The 18,122-nt window shown below is 41.5% G+C and overlaps 1 protein-coding gene across 11 annotated transcripts in view; it reads left to right on the top strand.

The window, feature by feature from the left end:
* The window catches only part of LOC143940418 (E1A-binding protein p400-like), a 303,118-nt gene that overhangs the window by 196,071 nt on the left and 88,925 nt on the right, over positions 1-18,122 (top strand). For all 11 annotated transcript variants that reach the window (XM_077461750.1, XM_077461754.1, XM_077461752.1 and 8 more), the window contains 8 exons: positions 44-187; positions 279-425; positions 9,908-9,991; positions 10,163-10,294; positions 10,552-10,596; positions 10,708-10,861; positions 14,062-14,303; positions 17,670-17,843. In XM_077461750.1, coding sequence (XP_077317876.1) covers positions 44-187; positions 279-425; positions 9,908-9,991; positions 10,163-10,294; positions 10,552-10,596; positions 10,708-10,861; positions 14,062-14,303; positions 17,670-17,843 — 1,122 coding nt within the window. The remainder of the gene's footprint in view (positions 1-43; positions 188-278; positions 426-9,907; positions 9,992-10,162; positions 10,295-10,551; positions 10,597-10,707; positions 10,862-14,061; positions 14,304-17,669; positions 17,844-18,122) is intronic.

Here is an 18,122-nt window from a genome sequence, read left to right as displayed (position 1 = left end):
GAAACATAGGCCAGAGATTGCAAATCACATTTTCTTTCCTTAGCAAACAATTCATGAACTGTTTGAGCTTTACTCTCCACTTGAAGATTCAGGATTTGGAGTAAAAGCAGAAGAATTTGTAATGCTTTCTCAAGACCCACCTCCAGCAGAAACAATAGCTACAAAGTTTGCCAAACCATTCATTGAGGTACAGTTTAACTGTTACCGTAAGTAATTTTAGCCCTTTGTAGTGAGTGTTGCCAGCCTCATAAAAAAATATTTTGTTTTCAAATTTAAAGGCTTTGAAAAGCATCGAACTTGGAGGTGAACTGGACATGGAAACATCAGAATTAGAAACAAATGGAGATAATATGGTTACGACATCAGATGGCTGTCGCAAAGTGGAGACCTCAGAACTGACTGAGCTTGCTGCAGTGGTAGAACAGGTAAACGTTTCCATTTATAAAGTACTAAAAGTATTGTCTGTCTGATTTACAGCCATATTTAAATAAGAATTATATATAAAGATGCAAAAGAGTACAAAATAAAAAGTAAGGTGTATATATATCATAAACATTATACACACATAGAATGCGTGTTATAAAAAATGCTGTAGCTTACATCGTGTATAGCTTATTTGTTCAACAATATTAAAGGGGTATATATAGCAATGTTATATTATTAGTGTAGAGAAATACCATCAGTTGATAGAAATGGCAAAAAAATCAATAGGTGAAACCTAAATTAAAGTAGATACTCTATAAACCCTAAACTGAATAACCTTTAGTTTCTAAAGCAATATATATCCTAAACTGTTGCCGTTTTAATAGGGGTTTTTTCACATATTTTCATCCTCTATTCCATCTTATTGCAGCTGATCTTCATCCAGTGTGCTTGCAGTCATTTTCCTGCCCACATGCATACAGTCCACCATTCCAGAGATGGTTGCATTGAATTTCTCTGAGCAGGTTTCCTGAAGGTGTCAACAGTGGCCCATGTTTGTGTAATGCATCTTAAAATGACCACTTTTACTCTTCTTGCACACAGGGGTGTCTAGCTGCTGTGTGCGTCCCTCCTGTGCCCAAGAGGGACAGGTAACACGTACAGCCCTGCTACCTGCAGTCTGTCAAAGTTTATGGCAGGCTGCAGATCTATTGGGCTGAGAGCTGTACCAAGTGATGCTCGCAATTAGGGCCTTATGGGTGTATTGCCACCTACAAGAAGACAGGAAACTTGCAAAGAAATTGTAGACCAACCCAGGATAACCGCACATACTACCATCATACTTCAGTTTTTTTGGTAGTATTTTAGGAATGGACATCTTTTCTTCAGCTCTTCTAGGTGTATAACACATTTTTTGCTAGCATTTGTCTTAATTTTTTTCTCCTTGATCAAAAGTCTTCTGTGCATTGCTGCTAGAGCTGTGGTCTATTATTGCAGCTCTCCAGCATACCCCATCCCCAGCTTGGCTTTTGGCGTGCTGGGAATGGACCCTGCTGGACTGAACATTGTGGCGCAAACCTATAAGTGACCTTTGGGCTTCAGGTCCCAAATAAAGTGATTTTTAGACTCAGTTCTGGTAACACTTTAGCCATAGATCACTTTCCATTATGTCTCAGCGTTTGCTCTGTTTTTTATGACTCACTCTGTGAGTAAGCGCCTTTAAATTTCAAGCTTTCTGCAGGTCCCTACTACTTAAGGGGTTAATTCTGAGGGACTACGTGCTAATGTCATCTGCTGGCAGGAGCGTCGCGTGCGCTCAGTGCTCTCTTTCCTGCCATTCAGCATTGAGGAAGCATATCCCCACTACTGCTCCTGCATTGCAAAATACCACATAGACCTCCAAACTCAGGTTGTTCCTACTGCTTGCCAATGGTAACTTTGGTCACTTCTAGCCATCCTACCAATTACTGGCTACCAGCTGTCTGGTTTTCATGAGTATCTGAGGGCTTGCCTTGTACCTTGAGCCTTAGTTGCTTTATTGATACACAGTTGTAACATGTCTGTTTCAAGACACAGGGGACAGCGGCACTGTAACAGGGGACCCCAGCTCACACTAGCCTAAGGATTCTAGGGACGGCCTTTGTAAAGTACTGATGTCTGCAATCTAGACTCCGGTTACCTTGAGGTTATAGGTTATCCCTTGTCATTGGAGTCTTTCTTTAGCTTCTCTGAGTAGGGACAAGTCACCTGACTTCTTGGCCGATGTCTCTTCTATAGCCTCACAAGATTCTATTGCCCAGTCTACCCAGTTTCTGGCTGATTCTGACTGCAGAGGTGCTATGTGCGCTCCCACACCTTCTTCAAATTCAATAACTGATTTGCTTTCAGCCTTTGAGGCATCTAAGCTAGTGCTTGCAATCTATAACTAACAAGATTGTCTTTGATAAAGACTTATGTTATGCTGGATGGCTACATAAATGGATGAGATTATGTTTTCTCAACATTGTGTTTTGTATGTTGAAAAATGTTTTCTTCTTTTTCAATAAAAACTTTCCGGAAAAAAAAAAAGACTTTTGTTAATATTCCAGGATTTAAAGAGACCATTTTGGCTCTTATTGATACGGTACATACTACTCTGAATCTGGCGAATCAGCTTGCTATATCCAGTCTTGGGTCTTTCATAGCTCCTACAACTGCAAATCCTTTCCATTGCATATTCTGTTTTGGGGTATTCCTATGGGGTAATTGGAAATATCCGGTTGTGCCCGTGGCACCCCCCTCAAACTCTAACTGGACTTGCTCCTGTTTGGAATAAAATTTGCTAAACAGTCGTCCACACTCACTGCGAATAGCCAGAGGTTAACCTTAACAGGTAAACCAGTAGGGCAAGGAGGAAGAATTTGCTACATTCAAGAATCGTGCTGATGAGCAGTTGAGGTCCCCCTTTGAAACCCATTTCTTAAACATAGAATATAGCTGCGCATAAAGTTAAGCTAAAATAATGTAATAATATATGACAATAAATGACACCAAAAATCACCATAATAAATATAAAATCATACTCATGAATGAACATGTGATTAAATAAATGTGTAATACTTGATAAATACGTGATAACAATAATAAATCCTTAAATAAAAGAAATAAAGTCCAGTGAATGAAGTGAAAATGGTGACTTAACCACTTCAGCTCCGGACCAATAAACACCTTAAGGACCAGAGGTCTTTTTGCAATTTCGCACTGCGCTGCTTTAACTGGTAATTGCGCGGTCATGCAATATTGCACCCAAACGAAATTTGCGTCCTTTTCTTCCCACAAATAGAGCTTTCTTTTGATGGTATTTGATTGCCTCTGCGATTTTTTTTTTTTGCGATATAAATGGAAAAAGAGCGAAAATTTTGAAAAAAAAAGATATTTTCTTCTTTTTGTTATAAGAAAAATCGAATAAACTAAATTTTAGTCATACATTGAGGGCAAAATTTATTCAGCCACATGTCTTTAGTAAAAAAAATGTCAATAAGCGTATATTTTTTGGTTTGCGCAAAAGTTATAGCGTCTACAAACTAGAGTACATTTTCTGGAATTTACACAGCTTTTAATTTATGACTGCCGATCTCATTTCTTGAGGTGCTAAAATGGCAGGGCAGTACAAATCCCCCCCAAATGACCCCATTTTGGAAAGTAGACACCTAAAGGAAATTGCTGATGGGTATGTTGAGCCCATTGAATATTTATTTTTTTTGTCCTAAGGGATTGAATAATGACAAAAAAAAAAAAAAAAAAAATTTTTTTTACAAAAAGTTGTCACTAAATGATATATTGCTCACACATGCCATGGTTATATGTGAAATGACACCCCAAAATACATTCTGCTGCTTCTCCCGAGTACGGGGATACCACATGTGTGGGACTTTTTGGGAGTCTAGTCGCGCACGGCACCCCGAAAACCAATCACCACCTTCAGGATTTCTAAGGGTGCAAATTTTTGATTTAACTCCTCACTACCTATCACAGTTTCGAAGGCCATAAAATGCCAAAATAGCACAAAACCCCCCCAAATGACCCCATTTTGGAAAGTAGACACCCCAAGCTATTTACTGAGAGGCATGTTGAGTCCATGGAATATTTTATATTTTGCCAAAAGTTGCGGGAATATTACAAACTTTTTTTTTTTTGCACAAAGTTGTCACTAAATGATATATTGCTCACACATGCTATGGGCAGAAGTCAAATTACACCCCAAAATAAATTCTGCTGCTTCTCCCGAGTACGGGGATACCACATGTGGGGGACTTTTTGGGAGCCTAGTTAACTAGCTACCTAGCGACACTAGCGACACTGATGCAGCGTTCAGAAAAATTATCGCTTAGTGACACTGGCAAAAGGGGGTGAAAGGGTTAACTAGCGGAAATCAGGGGGTTAAAACCATTATTGGGTAGTATATCGGGGTACCTAGCGCTATAAAAACCTGGCGGTGAACCTAAAAAAATAACTAGCTACCTAGCGACTGTAGCGACACTAATGCAGCGATCAGAAAAACGATCGCTTAGTGACACTGGCAAAAGGGGGTGAAAGGGTTAACTAGCGGCAATCAGGGGGTTAAAAACATTATTGGGTAGTATATCGGGGTACCTAGCGATATAAAAACCTGGCGGTGAACCTAAAAAAATAACTAGCTACCTAGCGACACATGCAGCGATCAGAAAAATGATCGCTTAGTGACACTGGCAAAAGGGGGTGAAAGGGTTAACTAGCGGCAATCAGGGGGTTAAAAACATTATTGGGTAGTATATCGGGGTACCTAGCGCTATAAAAACCTGGCGGTGAACCTAAAAAAATAACTAGCTACCTAGCGACTGTAGCGACACTAATGCAGCGATCAGAAAAACGATCGCTTAGTGACACTGGCAAAAGGGGGTGAAAGGGTTAACTAGCGGCAATCAGGGGGTTAAAAACATTATTGGGTAGTATATCGGGGTACCTAGCGATATAAAAACCTGGCGGTGAACCTAAAAAAATAACTAGCTACCTAGCGACACTAGCGACACATGCAGCGATCAGAAAAATGATCGCTTAGTGACACTGGCAAAAGGGGGTGAAAGGGTTAACTCTAGGGGCAATCAGGGGGTTAAATCTTTATTGGGGGGTGATAGGGGGCTACCCTGGACCTAACACTAACTGTCCTGACAGTTTTTACTGTCACAACTGACACTGAATGCATTGATCAGTAAAGAAATGATCAATGCAATCAGTGACACTGTGACTGGGGGGGGAGGGGGGGCGGGGGGGGGGGATCGGGGGGCGATCGGGGGGGGGATCGGGGGGGGTTTGTGTGCCTGTGTGTACCTACATGTCAGTGTAGTGTTCGTGCAGACTTACTTTTACTCTTCTCCTCGTAGTCCGGTCAAAAAGACCGCCCCGAGGAGAATGACATCACTTCCTCCTTCCTGTGTAAACAATACACAGGGGAGGAAGCTTCTCATTGGCCAGGAGCGATCCAGAGGGGGTGGCCGAAAACGAACGGCCATCCCCTCATCACGGATCGCTGCTGGACCGAATCGGACCGCCGTAACCAGCGGGAGGGGGTCCGATGGGACCCCCCACCCGCTGGAAGGCAATCACGTAGATGTACGTGATTATGCCTGCCTGTGCCATTGTGCTGACGTACAATGGCAATACGGCGGTCCTCAAGTGGTTAATCAAATTCTCCTGTGCAAACAGAAACACCAGTGCTTGTGAACCTCCACCACACAACATATGCGCTTAACAGAGGTTAAGCGATACAGGACATGTAGTATTAAATCTGTGGTGTCAAATCAACCTCCAGATATCCATGGCAGGAATCAGCTGTGGTTGAAATGAGGACAAGCCAAACGATCCAAACTCAAAGGGCAGACCAGTAAGCAGCAATCACGATCCCAATGAAAAAGGAAAACTTACCATAGTGTAAGTCCATAAAACACAGTTTATTTTATAAGCAAAAATATTGCACTTACATTTGTAGAAATATTAAAAGCTCGTAAAGAAATGCCGGCCTGCTGGCTTACACCTGTCCTAGACAGCAATGACGTCAGCATGCCACCCTCCAAACGTCCGTTTCCTCAAAGAGTGACTTAGTAATGGGGAACCCATTTCTCTTCATAAGAGTATGATCAAAATCTCCCAGAAGAGATCTCTTTACTGCGTGTGGGGCCATGTCTGGAGTCTTACAGCTCAGCTCATGCTTAAAACATCTCCGCCTGTCTCCCTTATGGTTTTTTTCCAATACATATGAGCAGAGCACTCTGATTGAAGTGATGGAATGTGAACTCTGCATCAAAGGAGCACCTGATCCCCTTCATCTTCAGAGACAGCGTCTCTTTGGATCAAAAACCTTGACATTATTATCAGGAATAGCACTGGAGGTTAGAGCACCCACTCAGTCTTAGTGTAAAAGATCTAGAGAAAGTTTGGCTAGGTCTCTTCTCTCTCTTTCTGCTACTTTTGTAGTAGGATTACCTAGGCTTCCAAAACCTGGTTCTCTGGCCACCGCCAAGGTCTGGCGAAAAAAAAAAAGCCTGCTAAACCATCAGAGAAACCTTCATCAGCATAAAGGTGCATCCCACTTTCCTGTAGTCAGCTGGGATGTATACCTACAGATTACCATCCTTCCATAGCTCTGACTCTTTAGTCTCGCCTCTACACCCTGAGTTTTCTCCATGGGTTTGGCTCCATTGTTCAACTGAGTTTCTGAGTTGATTGCCCTTGAGGACTAGGTAGCTCCTGGACTGGTGAATCAGTCTTCCAGTTTTTTGGTTGGTCTTCTCTTCCCACCGTCTAGATCTAGAAGATCCTGCCATTGGAGCATTCTCCCAATACACACCTCAAAGTTCCAGAAAATGATGGTACTCCTAATTTGCGGGTTCGCCGCCTGAGATTTCTGTTGTAGATCCAGTTTGACAATGTCATGGTTCAGGTATACCTCTTCCATCAGGTAGGACCAGGTTATATTGCTAAAACAACAAAGGTAGTTTGGATCCTGACTTGGAATACATTTTGCGTTCTAGTCCCATCCGTTGTGCTCATCTCAACTGTGGTCTACTGGAGGTTTCCCGAACTGTTTGCTTCTGGATATGGGGAGCAATCCATACACCTAGGTGCATTGCAAATGGAGGACATCAGACGGGAACAACATATGCATGTTGAATAGGCTCATCTCCACTCGTCTCCTACTCATGATGCAGGAATTCTCTGCAATTGCTAGAAATGCTCTAATGACTCTGTGGAACCTACACACCCAAATCCAAGTTTTTCCTCATTTGCTTTGCAGACATGAGAGGAAGGAATTTTAATCTTTTGTTGTGAAGGGGGCAGTGTTCATTACTGTGTGAAAGATGTGAAGGGGGCAGAGGACACTACTGTGTGGGGGTGGGGGGGGGGGGGCACAGGATACTACTGTGGGGGATGATATGAAGGGGGGCAGATGACAATACTGTGGCACAATGTGTGTTCTTCATGCCATCTTTTTTATTGAGGGCTTGACAGAAAATGTATTAAAAAAAAAAGTGCCACGCACCTTTGATCTTGCCCATGTTGTCCAGGTTGATCTCCATCTCTGTAAGGTGAACTTACACTGTTTTAAATTTTAAACTTTTAAATCTGCAGCTTTACCTGGTAATCCTGCCAGTAAGGGTTTTGTTCAGACATTACCAGTTGTATGCTGACAGTGCTCTATCCCTTTTTCCCAATTGCTTTTCTGCATCATCACCCTGATATATGCACCCCCATGTGCAGACTATTAGTGCCCTTGCTGACACATATTTCACAGGCATGTTCCTCCTTTGTCACCATCAGGAAGCTGGTCCAGAGAAATGATGTGCAGCTGTTGTTGGAGTGTGTAAATGAGAACAGGAAGTGGCTGAAAGAGGCTGGAGGAGATTACTGGCACTAAGATGCAACAAACCACTAAGGGAAAAGAAAAATGACAGTTGTTTATTATACACAGTGCACAAAATAAACAAGTTATACCTCATTTGCACCACCTTGGTATGCGTTTCCAATTGTGCTATGCTGTAGTGCAGTTTTAACATACTTTGCAGTGTGTTTTTTTTTTCTTGTTTTGCTTCCTATGCTTTTACTATGCTGTGCTGCATCTACAGTGCCTTGTGAAAGTATTTGGCCCCCTTGAACTTTTCAACCTTTTGCCACATTTCAGGCTTCAAACATAAAGATATAAAAATTTTATTTTTTGTGAAGAATCACCAACAAGTGGGACACAATTGTGAAGTGGAACGAAATCTATTGGATTTTTGAAATTTTTTTAACTAATAAAAAAATGAAAAGTGGGGCGTGCAAAATTATTCGGCCCCCTTGCGTTAATACTTTGTAGAGCCACCTTTTGCTGCGATTACAGCTGCAAGTCGCTTGGGGTATGTCTCTATCAGTTTTGCACATCGAGAGACTGAAATTCTTGCCCATTCTTCCTTGCAAAACAGCTCGAGCTCAGTGAGGTTGGCTGGAGAGCGTTTGTGAACAGCAATTTTCTGCTCTTTCCACAGATTCTCGATTGGATTCAGGTCTGGACTTTGACTTGGCCATTCTAACACCTGGATACGTTTATTTGTGAACCATTCCTTTGTAGATTTTGCTGTATGTTTGGGATGATTGTCTTGTTGGAAGATAAATCTCCGTCCCAGTTTCAGGTCTTTTGCAGACTCCAACAGCTTTTCATCCATAATGGTCCTGTATTTGGCTGCATTCATCTTCCCCTCAATTTTAACCATCTTCCCTGTCCCTGCTGAAGAAAAGCAGGCCCAAACCATGATGCTGCCACCACCATGTTTGACAGTGGGGATGGTGTGTTGAGGGTGATGAGCTGTGTTGCTTTTACACCAAACATATCGTTTTGCATTGTGGGCAAAAAGTTTGATTTTGGTTTCATCTGACCAGAGCACCTTCTTCCACATGTTTGGTGTGTCTCCCAGGTGGCTTGTGGCAAACATTAGATGAGACTTTTTATGGATATCTTTGAGAAATGGCTTTCTTCTTGCCACTCTTCCATAAAGGCCAGATTTGTGCAGTGTACGACTGATTGTTGTCCTATGGACAGACTCTCCCACCTCAGCTGTAGTTCTCTGCAGTTCATCCAGAGTGATCATGGGCCTCTTGGCTGCATCTCTGATCAGTCTTCTCCTTGTCTGAGCTGAAAGTTTAGAGGGACGAGGTCTGATACTCCTTCTATTTCAAAATGATCACTTGCACAGTGCTCCTTGGGATGTTTAAAGCTTGGGAAATCTTTTTGTATCCAAATCCGGCTTTAAACTTCTCCACAACAGTATTACGGACCTGCCTGGTGTGTTCCTTGGTCTTCATGATGCTCTCTGCGCTTTCAACAGAACCCTGAGACTATCACAGAGCAGGTGCATTTATACAGAGACTTGATTACACACAGGTGGATTCTATTTATCACCATCAGTAATTTAGGACAACATTGGATCATTCAGAGATCCTCGCTGAACTTCTGGAGTGAGTTTGCTGCACTGAAAGTAAAGGGGCCGAATAATTTTGCATGCACCACTTTTCAGTTTTTTATTTGCTAAAAAAGTTTAAAATATCCAATAGATTTCGTTCCACTTCACAATTGTGTCCCACTTGTTGGTGATTCTTCACAAAAAAATTTAAATTTTATATCTTTATGTTTGAAGCCTGAAATGTGGCAAAAGGTTGAAAAGTTCAAGGGGGCCGAATACTTTCGCAAGGCACTGTACATCTATTTTAAATATAACAAACAGCTAAAGCACCAAGAAACTCTCCCTTTGAATGGTATGTGTACGTCTGTGTATGAATAAATCAGTCAGTTGAAAAAAGTGAACACACACAGGATTATTTTAAAGATGTGTTTCATTGTCCATCTACATTTAAGTTACATCTACTGTATGTAACTGTTATCAGCTTTTTTCTGTATGTTGATACAAGTGACTACTAATGTGTCCCCCTTAACTTGTAGCTTACCCCCATTGAGAAGTATGCTTTGAACTATCTGGAGGAATTCTATACATCAGGAGCTGCAGAGAACCCAGAGAGCACAGAGGTTAGTCTTTTGTCTTCAGTGAAGACTACATTATAAAAAGAATACATTCAGTATATGTATTGCTTTGCTGTCATTGGTAGATGAAACTTACATCTTAATTAGAAATTATTTTTAAAAATAAACAAATATTATTCTGTTTTTCATGTGACATGTTATGCTTGTTATCTTCAGGAACAGAAAATGACAAAAAAGAAGTGGGAGGCTCTGCACCTGAAGGAGAACAAGGAGTGGGAAGAAAAAATGGCTTGGGAAGAAGCAGAGGAACAACTTCTTACCTACACAAGAGAGGATGCTTATAATAAGGTATCAGAACCCGTATCCAGACATTAGCTTTTATATGTATTTTTTGATGTAGCTTTTTGTACCGGGGGTTTATATAGCCCTACCTAAGAGACAGAAACATGAGTCAAGCAATCATTTTGGTGGCCTATATAATTTTAGGCACATTGAGGCATATTAATATATATTACATTTAGTAATCATTTTTATATATGCTACTTGATCAAGTCACCGACAAATAACAATGTATAATTAATATTTGTGGGGTTTTTTTCTACCAGGAATTTATCTATGATGGTCCAGATGGGCAGACAGAAGTAATGCCGGTAAGTGCCAATGTTGATGTCTGAAGCTATCATTTATTTAGCCAAATGCTAGCAATGCATGCATAGCAGGTACTTTGTTATCTGTTATGAACTGTTCTTTTTTAAATCTAGATCTGGACACCACCAACACCTCCACAAGACGAGAATGACATTTATATAGACTCAGTTATGTGCCTGATGTATGATACCAACCCAATCCTGGAGTCTAAACTGCCCCCTGTCTATGTGAGGAAGGAGCACAAGAGGCACAAGGCAGATCCTGCAGGTAAGTAGTGTGAAAGCAGTTTAGAAAATAAACATTGTATTGGCTGTACTCTCTCTCCTTTCTTTCCCTGCAGTTTTTACATTGATCCCTTGTTGGTCTTATTTAGTGGGACAGTAGAGATCACTGGTTGATTTGTTTTCCATCTGGGGGAACTCATCTTAAGTGTTCTGTGTTCCGAAAATGTAAAAAATAAAATAATTTTCAAAATATCCTTGACCTCTAACCAGTCCCTAAATGTTAAGTTGACCCTAACATTTAACATTCAATCTACCTGTAAGCTATAACATTAACCCTTAAGGCCCAACTCCATGTTTTTAAACCCTCCTCTTCCCCTAATTTACATCCTGTAGTCTTCTGGCCAGTCCAGTGATGTCATGGGTCCTTTCACTTCTCCCCTGGCTGCGGGAAAAGAGGAGGAATCGGATTAGGCATGGGTGGTCTGCAGGGGACCGTGGAGGAGGTAAGTTTCACAGCCAGAGTGGCACTGCTGGGCCAGTGAATATTTATTTTTTTGGGCTAAAAGGGGTTGTAAAGGTTTTTTTTTTTTTTAAATAACAAACATACTTACCTCATCTGTGCAAGTATTTTAAACAGAGTGGCCCAGATCCTCCTCTTCTGGGGTCCCCCAGTGGCGTTTTTGGCTCCTCCCCGCATCGGGTGCCCCCTTGGAGACCCGCATTCCGAGGGGACACCTGAGCGGGCACACTTTCTATTCCTGCTGCTGTGTCCATTGACACAGCTCCCGTATCACTGGATTTGATTGACAGCAGCGGGAGCCAATGGCTGTGCTGCTATCAATCTATCCAATGAGGACCCAAGACGGCTGGAGCTGCTGTGCTCTTCCCCGCCGATGGAACGATCGGGTTCAGGTAAGTAAAAGGGGGGGGTGCTGCACTATGGAAGGTTTTTCACCTTAATGCATGGAATGCATTAAGTTGAAAAACCACGAGGGTCTACAACCCCTTTAAGATGAAGTTGGTCCCTCAGCTTAAAGGTTACCATAGATTGACTTATGCAAGAATAAATAATTAGTCTATATAGTTATTATAACTGCTTTGGCTAACTTATGAAGTATTTATGCTTTTCCCATATTTAGCTTTACTTACTTTGTCCCAGACACTTTAGCTGGATTGTTTGCCTTTGAACCACCCCGCTTCAAGCAATGCACACTTAGAAAATGAGAGAATATGTGTGACGTCAGAAAGTTGAAAACAAACTGTCAGGTCACCTCAGACCGTCTTATTGCCTCAGCAACAGCAGTTCCCGTATTTCGTACCGCTAATACAGGAATACAGCTTGTGTTTGCCTAATCTTGTAGTAAGAAAGGCACACACCCCGGGGCATAACTAGAAATCACAGGGCCCCATAGCAAAATGTTGTATGTCACCTATCACAAGTTGCGGATTGTCACTTGCCACGTCACCTGCCACACATTGCAAATTGTCCACTATCACCTGCCACATATTGCGGATTGTCCACTTGCCACGTCACCTGCCACAAGTTGCGGATTGTCACTTGCCACAAGTTGCAAATTGTCCACTTGTCACGTCACCTGCCACAAGTTGCGGATTGTCACTTGCCACAAGTTGAAAATTGTCCACTTGCCACATCACCTGCCACAAGTTGCAGATTGTCACTTTCCTTCTATGGTGGGGAATGGGGATTGTCACTTCCTGTGTCTCAGTCTGAGTCAGGCAGCAGAGAGATGATGTAATCTCTCTGCTGCCTTCACAGTGAGTCAGGGCGGAACTGCCAGGATGCAGGGTGGGTGCCAGGTGGTGAGAGATGTAATCTCTGTGCTCTGCCACCCGCTGATTGGCCAGTCCACCCACTGAGCCTCCCAGCTGGCAGCTTCCTCCCCGCCAAGCTACCCAGCTGCGTCTGCTCGTACAGTCAGTTTGACTGTACGAGCATCAAGCGGACGGGCAGCTCGCGGCTCACCCACCGCCCATTCACCGGCCCTACTCGGCTGCGGACCCCATACCGCCCGCGTGGGTCGCTATGGCGGTAGTTCCGCCACTGCACACACCTCTGATAAGTGCGTTTTCCTGTATTAGCGGTGGTGCTCACCTTGGATTAAAGAGTTTTCTACACTTGGAAGAATAATACTGGCGATGGGAATTTTTTTAGTCATTACATCGTTGGATTGTTCCATTTGAAGATATTTTGTTTGAAATTAGTTTTGGTTAAATATATATATATATTTTTTTTTTTTTCTTTTTTTTTTGGTTAAATATATTTTAAAGTAGGGCTTTATTTAATCACAATTTTTATTGAATGATTTATTATGCATACATTTTTACACTGATTAATAGTTTATATTATTGAATTAGCGCTTTAATTATTATTTTGTTATATCACTTAATGTTGTGTACGCGTGGATCGAAAATCAGCTGGTTCAGCAGGGGCTGGCTGAATTTTTAACTGTGTGTGGCCCTCCCTTTCTTGATATCTGTTGAACGGAGCTGCTAGAAAACGTTTATTCGAACAGCTGCTGCAGAGGAGTTCTGCTATCAGAATACACAGTGGGGAGGATTCCTTCATCCTTCTTGTTTGTGTGGATCAGGGAATTTTTTTTTTTTCATTCACTTAGCCCGTCGTCTGAACAAAAAAAAATGTGTGAGTATACCCAGCTTCATGTTTCCCTAAACGTACGATTTGACCTAACAGACCATTTTACATATATAATTGGTATTTCCATTGCTCTCTTAAATAGGCCCAAAGTTGTAAAAACCCAAATTGTCACATTAACATAAAGATCAGAAATAGCTGTATAATGTCATGAACTGTTTTCTATAGAGGGAAAAGAAGATCTGGTGGATATGTCAGAAGAAGCAAAAGATAGTGAGCTTTACTTCAAGTGGCAGAGAAGAGGTTGTTGCATAATTTATTGATACTGTACCAGTAAACGAGATTGGTTAGGAAATCCTCTAGTGGACAGGGAGAGATCACTTTGAAATGTAAAAAGAAAATTGTATTTCTGAAGAAGTTTCATTGCCTTTAATCTTTGGGCGAAATGCCACCACCTCCAAAATGTTCCTTCACTTTGCTTTATGTCTTTATTTTAATATACATTTTTTAAAAGTTATTTAAATATACTTATTGTATATATATTTTTAAATCTTGCTTTTACATTCAATCGCTTTTGCCTTCTAGTCTGTGTAAAAATGGAACATATATTTTGTATAAATATCATTTAGCTGCAGGCCGTAAGAAGAAACAGAGACATGGAGAATCGGTGGTTCCTCCCCGCTCACTGTTTGATAGAGCTACACCAGGTATGCTGAAAGTGAAGAGGGAGGGCAAGGAGCAGAAGAAGAATATCCTTCTCAAACAGCAAGCCCAGTTTGCCAAGCCCCTGCCAACCTTGGTGAAACCAGCGAATGAATCTGGCCCTGATAATCCTGAGTGGCTCATCAGTGAAGACTGGGCTTTGCTGCAGGTGGGGACTCAGATTTTAAATGAACACTCCATGCCTAACTGTTATTGGGACTTTTCAGGTTGCTTTCTGATTTATTCAGTAAGAAAGTCATGACATGTCTACAAATCAGTCATGAACTATTTGGCTTTGGTTGTGAGATTAAAGTGATATTAAAGGTCGGCTTTAAAAAAAACAAAAAAAAAAACATGTTGTACTTACCTGCTCTGTGCATTAGTTTTGCACAAAGCAGCCCCGATCCTCTTATTCTTGGGTCCCACGCCAGCACTCCTGGCTTCTCCCCCTTGACCAGTGCCCCCAATAGCAAGCCACTTCCTATAGGGGCCCTGGTACATGCTTGTTACCGAGCCCTGCTCTATGCGTTCATAAGACACATAGACCCGTGGCTCGGTCCTGCCCCCTGCTCTCTCCTCATTGGCTATGGTTAACTGCAGTAAGAGCCAATGACTTCCGCTGCTGTCTCAGCAATTGTAGAGAGGGAGTCCCGGGACAGCCGAGGCTCTCGTGGACATCGCTAAATTGAGAGGGAGCTCATGTAAGTATTAGGCCTCATGTACACTGCTGCTGGTAAATGGACGTTACGCAGCTGAACATAGATATTAGAAAGTATCCTGTGTCCATCAATGGATGTGCCCAGTAGCGACGAACTCTGGTCCTCTTCACAATTTTCTACATCTTTGAAGTCTCAGCAAAAGCAACACCAGGAGCATTTCCTCACACATGCTCATCATGGGATCCATGTTAATAAACCAACCAAAAAATAACAGCTAGCTACAAGCACACTGCTTTCTCAGCTGCTACTCAAACTGTTTTCTCACAGCATGGCTGAATTAGTTAATAAATACTTGTTTTTAGTGCTTTCTAATCATTTGGGAGGGTCTCCTGAGGATATCTTTAGTAAACGTTTATGAACACAAACGCAATTAAACTGGGCTTGTAAATGCTGCTAAACACACATGTTTTAACGTGGATTGCTAGCTGTGATGTTCCAGCATTCGGGAGAGATTGAGAAACGTCCCGTGTACATGAAGCCTTAAGCGGGTGCTGTGGTGGAAGCAGCACACAGAAGGTTTTTTACCTTCATGCATAGAATTAATGAAGGTAAAAAACCTTCAGCCATTACAACCACTTTAATAATGTTTTGAACCTTTATCAATAATACAGGAAAATTCACTTTGAGAGGAGAGTGCTCATCTTGTTACAAGAAGAAATTGAATCTCTAGTGTAGCCCTAGCCTTAGATAGCATTGCAAGTAGGTGTTACTCAGATTTTAATAAGAGAATAGAACACTTCCAACAAGCAACACCTCTGTTGCAGGGTCACTATACTGAAAGTTTAAATATCCCATCATTAATTAGAAATAATAGGTTAAAAACAAACAGTTTTCATCAAATATGCAGTGGGGGAATATTTTAAATATATCAATATGTAAATAGTTTAAAGTGGATATGAATATCACAGGTGAAACCTACCATTTGTAGATAAGCCAGGATTGACTAAGTGATAAAATATGACTGTACATTAGAAGTCCCAAAAGAAAGTAAGCCCTTAATGGGACTTCAAAAATAGGTTGCCTGCACTAAACAACTTTTCATTTGTGTGACTATATTGTAGCTGACGGACAAAAAAGGAGCCTCACGCCCATAATAAGCCTGGGTAGAATATAAAGGGAAATGGCATCAGCATGTTTCCTTCAGAAGTCACACCCCACTGATGTGTTTTACTCTCCCACAGGCTTAATCATAGAGGTATAGAGGTGACCTCTATGGCTAAGCCTCTGGGAGGGTGAAACACATAAGTGGGACATAGCTTACGAAGGAGACGAGCTGGAGCCTTTTGTAACTGGGTTGATTATTGGTGTGTGGCTCCCTACATCTTTTGTCCGTTGATTTCAGAGGGCCTGGCAAGCCAGTATCCGACAGTATTGTTAGTTGCCGGATGTGTTTGTGTCAGCACTTTGAGCGGCACTGCTTGTTTTCTATGGGTACAGTATATTGGAGTGAAAACGTGTCTTAAAGCTAAAATCCAGGTACACTGCTAAAAGCACAGATTATGTAAATATTTGGGAGCAGTGTTACCTGCCAAAGGAATGTTATTTTTGTCCATGCATTTCTAAAATGTACACAGCTTTACTGGGCTTGCAGTTCAGGAGATTTTACTTTTTTTATACTGCAGCTAAGTAATACTTAGCCCTTGTACACACGGTCGGAGATTCTGACGGAATGTGTCCTATCGGACTGTTTTGTCGGATATTACGACTGTGTGTGGTCTCCATCGGACTGTTTCCGTCTGAATATCCGACGGACCCACTTTTCCAACTTGGCGTTAAAATTTTATGACAAAATGCTCCGATCGGACATACTCCGATCATGTGTAGCCTACTCAGACGGACAAAGTGCCACGCATGCTCAGATCAAATTCCTAGACCAAAGCTATTGGCTACTAGCCCAAATGTAGTCCCGTCGTAACGAAATAACGTCATCACGTTATGTACAATCGGATTTTCCGACAACTTTGTCCGACCGTGTGTATGCAACAGTTTCGGACAAAATCCAATGGATTTGGTTGTCAGAATGTCCGACCGTGTGTACAAGGGCTTAAAGGTCTTGTCCATCCCTGTGTATGACTGGACAGTGAAAGGAGATGTAGCAGCTTATCTCTTTCTCGCTTTGCTCTCTGTCTCTGTCAGGATGCTTTCCTAGTTAGCTCATAAAGATTACTGGTTCCCTGTGCCTATTCTCCATTTGCTAGTCTGATCTTTGCTGTATAGCCACTGCAAGTGGCTTATAGCAGCTCAAATTTAGGTACTTGCGTTTCAAAATTTCAAATACATTTAGGCTGGTTTCACATCTGTGCAGGCCCTCATTGCATGCATGTTAATGTGCGTTACGTCGTACGTTAATCTGGGTTGAGATAACATTCTTTTCAGAGAGCTGCCAACACACCTCAGTGTGCCTAAAATTGCACCTGAACCGTAATACACCACATGGCAAAGCTTTTCAGTGTGCAACTATGAGTTACAGCATGCTTCAATGTAGATGCTTTACTTTAGTATGTTGGGGTGCCATTTAAAATGAAATGCACTACAATGTACTAATGTGAAATGATTCATTATACAGTATGTGATAAGGCGTGTGTTAATATACAGCAAAAGTGTGAATCCAGCTTTAATGATATAATAATAATTTAATAATTACAGACCTGGAATTAATTTGTGTTTTTTATATCTGCTTGAGTTTAGCTTCAAGTGTTATCAAACTGAAATCAGAGTAACGTTGCTAGCTTTTTTAAAATGCCTTAGAAAATATAGAGCATTAAGAAAATTTTTATGAAACATCCTTTCCTTTTTATGTTCCTTTGATTATTCAGGCAGTTAAACATCTCTTGGAGCTCCCCTTAAACCTTACTGTGGTGTCACCAGCTCACACTCCCAACTGGGATTTGGTCAGCGATGTGGTAAACTCGTGCAGCCGAATCTATCGCTCCTCCAAGCAGTGTCGAAGCAGATATGAAAATGTTATAATCCCAAGAGAAGAAGGGAAGGTTAGAAACTGTTGCTTGATGATGCTTTCTGTGTGATGGGCTACTATGATTTATAAAGAAACTAAATTTAACTATAAAGCTAACAGAAAAGAAAATACTTAAAATCATTCCATTGTCAAGTCTAGAGGCCCACGTCATGGACGTTTTAGTGACCAGAATCACAGCAAGTTATTTTTTCTCTCTTCATCTTTTATGTTTAAAAATTTAGAATTCCAGGCTTTCACTACTTTCTGATCCCAGATTTGTTAACATTATTTATCATAATGTCCTATTTTATAA

The sequence above is a fragment of the Lithobates pipiens genome, unplaced genomic scaffold (genome assembly GCF_037356315.1).
Source record: "Lithobates pipiens isolate NorthernLeopardFrog02 unplaced genomic scaffold, aLitPip1_a1.2 Scaffold_3, whole genome shotgun sequence".
Lineage (NCBI taxonomy): Eukaryota > Metazoa > Chordata > Amphibia > Anura > Ranidae > Lithobates > Lithobates pipiens.
This window is presented reverse-complemented; position numbering and strand designations above follow the sequence as displayed.